This window comes from Echinops telfairi, unplaced genomic scaffold (genome assembly GCF_000313985.2).
Source record: "Echinops telfairi isolate 266 unplaced genomic scaffold, ASM31398v2 ScPeMD7_7424;HRSCAF=8462, whole genome shotgun sequence".
In the NCBI taxonomy this organism is placed as follows: Eukaryota; Metazoa; Chordata; class Mammalia; order Afrosoricida; family Tenrecidae; genus Echinops; species Echinops telfairi.
The window spans coordinates 75,204,478-75,213,208 of NW_022111324.1; the positions used below are offsets into that span (position 1 = coordinate 75,204,478).

Genomic DNA, 8,731 nt, shown 5'->3' on the forward strand with positions numbered 1-8,731 from the left:
AAAAGTCCTGATTTTTGGAAAGAATGCACGACAAGCTAGGGAACGGCGGGAGAACGGGAAAGGAATATACAGTTTTTGGCAGCCATGTGGCCCTTTCGCTAGGATATGAGTTTTATATTATTTTTGTTAATTTTATAATGTTAAACTTTAATAATAACAAATAATTGTTCAGAACTGCTTATCGAGAACTGCTTATCAAAGTTCGCATTGTTGATCAGTTGTTAGAATTCGACCACCATTGTTTGGACTTAATGAACAATGGCATTTTTTGGCATTGGCAACGACGAAAACATTTTGTAACTGTCTCTCAGACGATACACATCGTACTGCGTGCCAGTGCTAGTTAAACAAGTGATGTCAACAAATCAGCTATTCAGATAATTTAGGTAATTTATTCATTCATTTATTTATTTATTTCATAAATACATACATTTTCTTGAATTTAGCAGACAGTAATCGTATGCCATAGAATAAAATAATACTATACATAATTTTAATGTATTATATTTGTAAATTGTACTTCTGTTGAAATTTAAAAAATATATTTCAATACTATTTTTGCGTTTTATGAAAATTTTTATTGCTCCATAGAGACCAAATTTTTAATCAAGCAAACACCCCCCTCCACCCCCCACTGGTCAATGGTGTCCTGCTTTACCAATGTTAAAATCTGGTCACCTTACTTAAAACCAGTCAGTTTCGCAATTGGAAAATTAACAAGTGTGGCAGCTTCCAAATCACCTTGTAACCTAAGGTCTGCTTCACTGGCACAGCCCACTGGGGTGGAATGGGAAGAGGTTTATAATTCATTCTGCAGTTAAAAACTCACAGATTTGCATTTCCTTGGCCTTTTTCTCACTTGAAAAAAATGAATATAATAATATCAACAATAAGATTTAAAAGTTTTATGTAAAAATATAATAATACCAATAGAAGAAGCAGTTATAAGAATCAAGTGGGGCAAGGGGGGAGGGAAGAAAGAGGAGCTGATGCCAAGGGCTCAATAGAAAGTAAATGTTTAGTAGAGGGAGAGTGGGTTGGAAAGGGGGAACCGATTACAAGGATCTACATGTGACCTCCTCCCTTGGGACGGACAACAGAAAAGTGGGTGAAGGGAGATGTCGGACAGGGCAAGATATGACAAAAATAATCATTTATAAATTGTCAAGGGTATATGAGGGAGGCGGGAGTGGGTAGGGAAGGGAAAAATGAGGATCTGATGACAGGGGCTTAAGTGGAGAGCAAATGTTTTGAGAATGATGAGGGCAATGAATGTACAAATGTGCTTTACACAATTGAAGTATGTATGGATTGTGATAAGAGTTGTATGAGCCCCTAATAAAAATGATTAAAAAATTATATTCTCCAAAAAAAGGAATAAATAATTGACTTTGAGCAAAAAAAAAAAAGTAAATGTTTAGAAAACAATGATGGCAATATATGTACAAATATGCTTGATACAATTAATGTATGGATTGTTATAAGACCAGTAAGAGCCCCCAATAAATGATCTTTTAATAATAATAAAAATGATAATCTGGGAGGGTGGGGAGGGAGGGGTAAAAAGAGGAGCTGATACCAAGGGCTGAAGTAGAAAGAAAACGTTTTGGAAATGTTGCTGGCAGCATATGTACAAGTGTGCTTAATACAATTGAATGATGGATTGTTATATGATTTGTAAGACCCCCACCAATAAAATGATTAATAAAATTAAAAAAAATACTGTCCACTAATAGAGAACCAAAAAAGAATCAAGTGGTCAGCTGGAAGGTCAAGCTTATGGCTCCAGAGAGCTTGGAAGCTCCGAGAGGACTTTTTAAAATCCAAAACATCTGTATTTTACTTTTTCCTACCTAACTGTATTATATGATACTCCTTGGCTTCTCCCAGGTCTAGCAACGATACCTTTTATTTGTACCTATTAGGTGCATGGTCCACTCTTCTTAATGGATGCCGTAGTTCTGAGGACTCATCTACAGCTCACAAAAGTCTTTAGTTCTGACCCACCAGCCAAGCCACGGAAGGAAGTAGGCTTCCATGACACTCACAGTCTTGGAAACTTTACGGGACAGGTCTCCTCTGCCCTACAGTGTTGCAATTAGTTGGAGTTGCCTCAATTTCTGTGCCTAATGAAAATCTAAATGTCCTTATTCCAGTCTTCAGCACCCCCAGAGGGTGGAGGCTCCGGATCACTCTTCTTTAATGCTTCACTATTGTACCCTCCACCTTCGATCAACCAGATGCCTAAGACAGGGTGACCCCATGCCCGGAATAGAACTCTGCTCCACAGCATTTTCAGTGGTTATGATCTTTCAGGTTTAGGTCACTAAGCATTTCTCCCATGGCACAGCTGGGTAGATTTGAACCAACCTTTCCATTAGCCAATCATTTAAGTACTTGAGCAACCAAGGCACACCTATGTATGTAGTTGTTGAATGCCATCTAGTCAGTTCCCACTAAGAGCAGCCCTGCGTGACAAAGATGGTTCCTATAGGACAGTGGTTCTCAACCTTCCTAATGCCATGACCCTTTAATACAGTTCATGTTGTAGTGACCCCCAACCATAAAATTATTTTTGTTGCTACTTCATAACTGTCATTTTGCTGTTATGAATCATCATGTAAACATCTGATATGCAGCATGTATTTTCATTGCTACAAATTGATCATTAAAGCATGATTAATCAAAAAACTATATGTAATTATATATTGTGAAATATTTATTTCTAGTTACAAATAAATGAAATTTTGTCTTAAAGCATGGATAACAGTCTTCACTTGTATGTGGGCAGACCCGCCTGGAAACGGATAGAGCGGTGTCTCGTTTCCTTAGACTATCAGAAATGTGTTTTCTGAGTCTTAGGCAACCCCTGTAAGAGGGTCATTTGACCCCCAAAGGGGTCATGCATGACCCACAGATTGAAAACTGCTGCTCTAGGGTTTACTTGACTGCAATCCTTTACAGGAGATCAACAGATCTCCCCCAAGGTGTACTGGGTGAGCTCTGGCTATCCCCCCTTTGGTTAGCAGTCAAGGACTTAACCTTTGCCTTACAAGGGCCCTTTTATGTAAAAGGGTGCTAGAAATTAAATAGACAGAGTGAAACCACTTTTATTTCAGCAAATCATCTACATACAATTGTGGTTTTGCTAAATAAGATGACGCAAACATGTGGATTTTGGGGATACATTGTTAAAAACAATGGGGGAAATAACCTAAATATGCAAAAGCAATACTCATTCTCAAAGGGTAGAAACAGTCTTAAACCAGGACAGAGGTACAGCTCCTTTTTAAAAGGACGTGTTGGAAAAACCAAACAAAGGGCCCGTTGGCCCAGTCTTCTGTGTGTGCTTGAGGTCACAGCCAGAGGCCTGTGAGAACCCCAAACCAGGTGTTCAGAGTGCCTGTACACTACCCAAGGGCGCGGCCTTCCTCCTGCCTGGCATCTCCTCAGGGGAGCAGGAAGTGGGTGTGTTTACAAAGTCTAGAACAGGCTGATATCTCCAGCGGGCAGGGGTGCTTTTCAATATCCTCTCTTTTGAGGAGAAATGAGGGTTTTTTCGTGTTGTTGTTTTAGTTAACCATGTAATAGAGTAAAACACTTGTCTTTCCCTAGTTCTCATCCTAGAACCCTCAGGCGGGAGTTGCCAGAAAATAGATCCCCAGCTGACAATACATCCATTGCTCTAATATATCCTCAGGTAAGCCAGCCAGGATTTCTTACCAGAGGCTCAGCAAACCCCAATTGCATTCTCTACTCATGTAAGTGCTTAGGATAGGTGTACAGCAAGGATTGGAAATGGGAGAAAACAGGGCAGAGATAAAATAGGCGCACTAAATAGGGGCGGGGTGGTAGCTTGCTAAGTACAAAATTCAGACCTACAGTCAGACCTGCCTCTGCACTCCAGTTAGAGGCTACACGGGGCACCTACGGCGCCAGCTCCCTGGGCACGGGCGCCCCGTCCGAGGCGCAGCTGCACTTCTGCACCCTCATGTTGGGCAGGCTCACCACGTGGGGCCTGGCCCTGCCTCCCTCCTGGATGCTGACAATCAGCGGCAGCGAGGCTGTCTCCGAAGCAATGCACTGCCGCGGGCCCAGAAATGGCCACTGGAAGGGCAGGGACTCCTGGGACTGCTGGCACGAGCCCACGCACTCATAGGCCAGGAAGCCCGGGGGCTCCAGGACCCAGTTCTCGGCCCACTTCATCCCCTGCAGGTCGATGTACAGCTCCTGGCGGCAGCAAAGGGTGCCCTCGGTGGCTGGTGCCTCAGTGTCGCAGTCACCCTGAGCCCTGCGGGGAGAAGAGGCAGGGTCAGCGGTCAGCTGGGAGGGCTGAGGGGAGGAGGCCCAGATGAGGCAGGGCAGACATCTGGCAGGGGGGTTATGGTCGGTCTCTCATCATATTTTAAGAGCTCGATATTTGATACTCAAAATCAGAGCCTCGTGTTGGATTCTAACTCCTCAGTACCCTGGTAGGACGGAGCAGAACTGCCCCTGAGGGTTTCCCAGGCTGTAACTCTACCAGAGTGGAAGTCTCGTCTTTCTTCCAGGGAGCGACTGGTGGTAGCAGCTCCACATGTAGCCCACGGCATGAATGAATGTCCCAAACATGGGGGGGTGAGGGGTGCGGGCGGGGAATCACAGCCATTGAGTCCATGCAGACTCTTAGTGACCCAGTCTGGCAGGACAGAACTGCTCCTGTAGGTTTCGGAGACTGTCATTCTCCACAAGAGCACACAGCCTCATCTTTCTCCCCAGGAGTCACTGGTGGGTTCCAACTGCTGTCCCTGTGGTTAGAGCCCAAATGTAACTAAGAGGAATTCCTGAGAATTGAAATAAGAATGTGATCGATCTCATCTCATTCCCACGTGTCCCCTTTTCGAGCAAGCCAAAGCGGTGCCCTTTTCGGGAGAAGTGTCTCTCTCGGTTGGGCGGGCAATGGGGGTCTCCGGGGGCCCCCCGCGCCTACCCGTAGGCCTTGAGGTCCAGGGTGTGCAGCTCCAGCTGGGGCTCGCGCGGCCCCGAGCCCCCCGCCGCCTGCGAGGCGAAGCGCACCAGCCTGTGCGCCTCCGAGGCCAGCGGGCCCAGGTGCTCGCGCTGCACCGACACCTGCAGCAGCAGCGGCTGTCGCGGGCGGCTCAGCTGCTGCCACAGGCTCACCGCCTCGGTCACGTCGAAGGCCTTCCAGCCGCTGTCGTGGAGGGACACCAGCCTAGGGGCGGAGCGGGGACCGGCCGTCACGGCGGGCCCCAGAGCCTCCCCGCTGTCCAGCCCGGACGCCCCACGCGCACGCCCCGCCCCTGCCCTCCCCCATGCCCACGCCCACCCCTCCCCCGCGCCGCAGGGCCCCACCTGGAGTCGATGAGCGACGTGCGGTTGGCGCCATCGTCGCGCACGCGCAGCCACTCGACGGTGACCCGCGCCCGGGCGCTGCGCGGGAACAGCCGCTCCTGCCTGCGGAGCGCCGCCCTGGGGACCGGCTCCTGGAAGAGCCGCAGCACGGCCTGCACCAGCTCGCTGTCCGGCGGCAGCCGCTGCTCCATGCCGAACACCAGCAGGTGCCGGGAGGCCTCGGACGCCAGGAGCCTGCCGGCCACCTCTGGGAACACCAGCACGGTCAGTGGGGCCTCTCTAGGGACTGGGGAGCCAGCCCTGGGGGTGGCAGGGCCAGGGATGGGCCCGCTAGCCCGGCTGGGAGAGAGCAGCACCTCTTGAGGTCACTCCATCAAGGGGTCCCAGCTGCCCTGCCATCCCTTGGGTGCCACAGGACTGTGAGTTGGTCAATGGCTGCTCTATCAGAAGCAAATGCCTGGGACCTCTCAAAAAAACCCCAAATCAAATTCACTGCCGTCTTGTCAAGTCCCACTCATAGCCATCCTATAGGACATGTAGTTCCTGAGACTAATTCTTCACAGGAATAGAAAGCCTCGTCTTTCTTCTGAGAAGCGGCTGGTGGCTTTGAACTGCTGACCTGCAGGTAGCAGCCCCAAGTGAAACCGCTAACCTCTCAGCTGGCCAAAGAGAACAGTTTGTACACCCAGGTCACCAGTTACCTAAATAACGCCTACAGTTTTAATTTCAGGAAATTTTTTTCTGTTTTTATTCTTTACTTTCATAGTTATCAATATATATCAATATATACATTTAATTAAATGTTACAAAAATGGCATTATAGTGCTAAAAGTCTCCCTTGGAACTTGGGGCCTTTTAGTAACAATTGCACCCCTGTAGGAGGGTTACCTTAGGAAATCTGGCAACGCTGGGGGCACTAAAATGACCCCAGGCCACTGCATCCCTAACAGCTGACCCAAACAGGTCATACCTTTCAGCTATGCAGAAAGGGCCTTATCTGTGGGCATTGACTCCCTTGAATGCTAACAAGTAGACAAGTCAGTCAGACCATCTTTTTCCCAGATGGGCAAACAGGTTCAGAGATTTGAAAACATTTTCCAAGGGTCTGAGCCCCATCTCCTGGCGACCCTGTGCTCATGACCAGACGGCTGGGATTGCATTTTCACTGGCTGCTTTTCAGAAGTAGACCCCAGGACTGCCTTCCTGGTCTTCCTTTGTCTGGAAGCGCTGCTGAAACCTGGTCAGCTTCACAGCAACACCCAAGGCACCCCTGAAGGACTGGGGTGCACTGGCCGGGATTGTACCCACAGCTCCTTCCTGGAAGGCCAGAGTTCTACCCCGTTTCCCGTTAGAGGCAGTGTGAAATGGAATCCAAGAAGTCCAGACTTGCCTGCATTTTGATAGCCTGGGGCCTCGCCACACCCAGCCCCTCAGAGAGGTTCTGCTTTCCCCTCTGTCCTGGCTTGGACATTGGCTCTGGTCTGCCACACCTCCTTGGGACCTGATGGGTGGGGCCCTCAGTGTATGCAGACCAGGACCCAAGAGTCCCCATGCTCCCTCCTCACTGACCTCTGGGTCAGGACCCCTGATTCCTGGCAGCCCACCCACAGAACCCCAGCCAGGGTCCTTTTGACACCAGCAGAGCAGACACCCCAGCCTTACCCACCACCCTCCCACCCCAGGGATGGCAGGGAGGGAGGCCTCACCTTGGAATTTCTGACTGAACCTCTTCCCTCGAGAGAGGACCCTGTGGCTGCGCTGCAGCAGGGCCACGTACTGGGCCCTCACGTGGGCAGGGATGACCAGCTCCTCCATGGCTGCCTTGTCCAGCACAGGCACCTCGCTGAGGTGCAGCTGCTGCAGCAGGCTGTCCCGGATCTGCTCCTCGCTCAGGGCAGCTGCGGGGCCGGTCAGGGGCAGTGCCCACACTGCCCAGCAGAGCCACAGCGACAACATGCTGCTGCTCGGGGGAGCCAGGCGCAGAGACAGTGTGCTCTGGCAGAGGGTCCAGGAGGGACTTGAGACCCAGCGGGTGTGCTGAGAGCCAGGCTGGGCCAGCTTTATAGGAGCCCTGGGCTGGGCCTGGGGTGGGGTGGGCGGGAGTAGGGAGAGAGGCAGGGCACACCCCTTGGACCTCCTGGGGGCTCAGCAGCCAGACAGGTCCCTGAGGCTGGAGGAGGGGGCTGTCTGGAAAGGGCACAAAGGACTGTCTGCAAGCCACACTGGCCAGGGGCCAGGCTGCTGCTGTCCCCAATTGTCCATAGTAACTTTAGTCCCTTTTGAGTGTCCCTGACCCTACCTTAGTCCAATCTATGAGAAAGAGTTTCATTAGCCTGTTATACTAAATCTTTTTCCTGGGGTGGGGGCTGGGGGCATTTCTGGGTCTAGACTTATTCTTATGGAAGGAAGGGAAATATCAGCATCCTTGGATGTGCTGTCTAGGCCCTGTACTGGGGTCGTCCACGACAGTCTCGTTGTCTCCCTTCTACCATCTCTCATCTTTCTGCCCCCCACAGGCTCCCCTCTTGTTCCCTCAGAGGCCCTCAAAGTTGAGTCACAGTTCTCGTCTGCCCTATAACCAGAAACCTTGAAAATCCGCTCTCCCTAGCAGCCCCAGAAAAAGCAACTTCTGCCACAGTGTTAGCAACCATGGAACCATAGAGACCAAGGCCCTGCTTCAGGCATTTGAATTGTCCCAGGGAGGCTTTGCTCGCAAGCTTAGCCACCTGGCCTCTCACCAGCAACGCTGAGCTTGAACCTGGTCCTTCAGAGAAATGGAACTAAGAGCAGGAACCTAGAATCTAGCAGAGGCCAGTGCTGCCCAGAGTCATTTACTGTCCAAGCCACAGACCCGAGACAAGGAGGTGGGAACCCCCCCCTCCCCCAAATGCCTGGAAAGGTTATCCTGTCCTCACAGGCCAGACTTGAGCTCTTCTATGGGTCCTGCTCTTGGCCTTCAGGCAAGTGACTTAGGGCTCAGATTTTCTCTTCAGGAAAGGGCCTGGCATGCGAGGTTTGTGACATTGCTGGTCCTTGCACTCTGAGAGGGGCGGCGCTCCTATAATAAGATCAGCACCCACAGTCCCCATCATTTCTTGAGTGTTTACTGTGTGTCAGGAACCCTGGGGGCTTTGTGAATTCCCTGTTGGGCTGCTAACAACCAGGTCAGCAGTTTGAACCCACCAGCCGCACCACAGAAGTAAGAGGAGGCTTTGTGCCCCTGGAAAGACTTGACACCCTGGGGCGCCCCCAGGGCCTCTAGGCCCGAACAGACTCCGTGGCAGTGAGTCTGGTTTCTGCGTCAGACGTGTAATCTCTGACCGTGTAATATGCACTCACTTCATGTTCACGGCAACTCTCTGAGATAGCCGCATTTTCT

The 8,731-nt window shown here is 50.3% G+C and overlaps 1 protein-coding gene across 2 annotated transcripts; it reads right to left on the minus strand.

Annotated features, from left to right (window-relative positions):
* Positions 1–3,085: 3,085 nt before the first annotated feature.
* On the minus strand, positions 3,086–7,308 carry LOC101652478 (left-right determination factor 2). Of its 2 annotated transcripts, XM_030887795.2 has the most exons (5): positions 7,059–7,308; positions 5,553–5,599; positions 5,353–5,450; positions 4,970–5,212; positions 3,086–4,291 (listed from the first exon to the last, which is right to left on the minus strand). In XM_030887795.2, the coding sequence occupies exons 1-5, from the start codon at positions 7,306–7,308 to the stop codon at positions 3,928–3,930; spliced, it is 1,002 nt and encodes a 333-aa protein (XP_030743655.1). In that variant the 3' UTR covers positions 3,086–3,927. The 2 variants fall into 2 exon arrangements, with proteins under 2 accessions (XP_030743655.1, XP_004700222.1); XM_004700165.3 differs by having other exon boundaries at positions 5,353–5,599.
* Between the last annotated feature and the right edge of the window lie 1,423 nt (positions 7,309–8,731).

Bases quoted from the DNA above. Each gene is read 5' to 3' on its own strand.
- LOC101652478 (XM_004700165.3), bottom strand. From the start codon at position 7,308: ATGTTGTCGCTGTGGCTCTGCTGGGCAGTGTGGGCACTGCCCCTGACC. The intron at 5,600-7,058 runs GTGAGGCCTCCC...TGGTGTTCCCAG, and splicing joins GTTCAGTCAGAAATTCCAAG to AGGTGGCCGGCAGGCTCCTG. The intron at 4,292-4,969 runs GTAGGCGCGGGG...TTCTCCCCGCAG, and splicing joins CTGGACCTCAAGGCCTACGG to GGCTCAGGGTGACTGCGACA.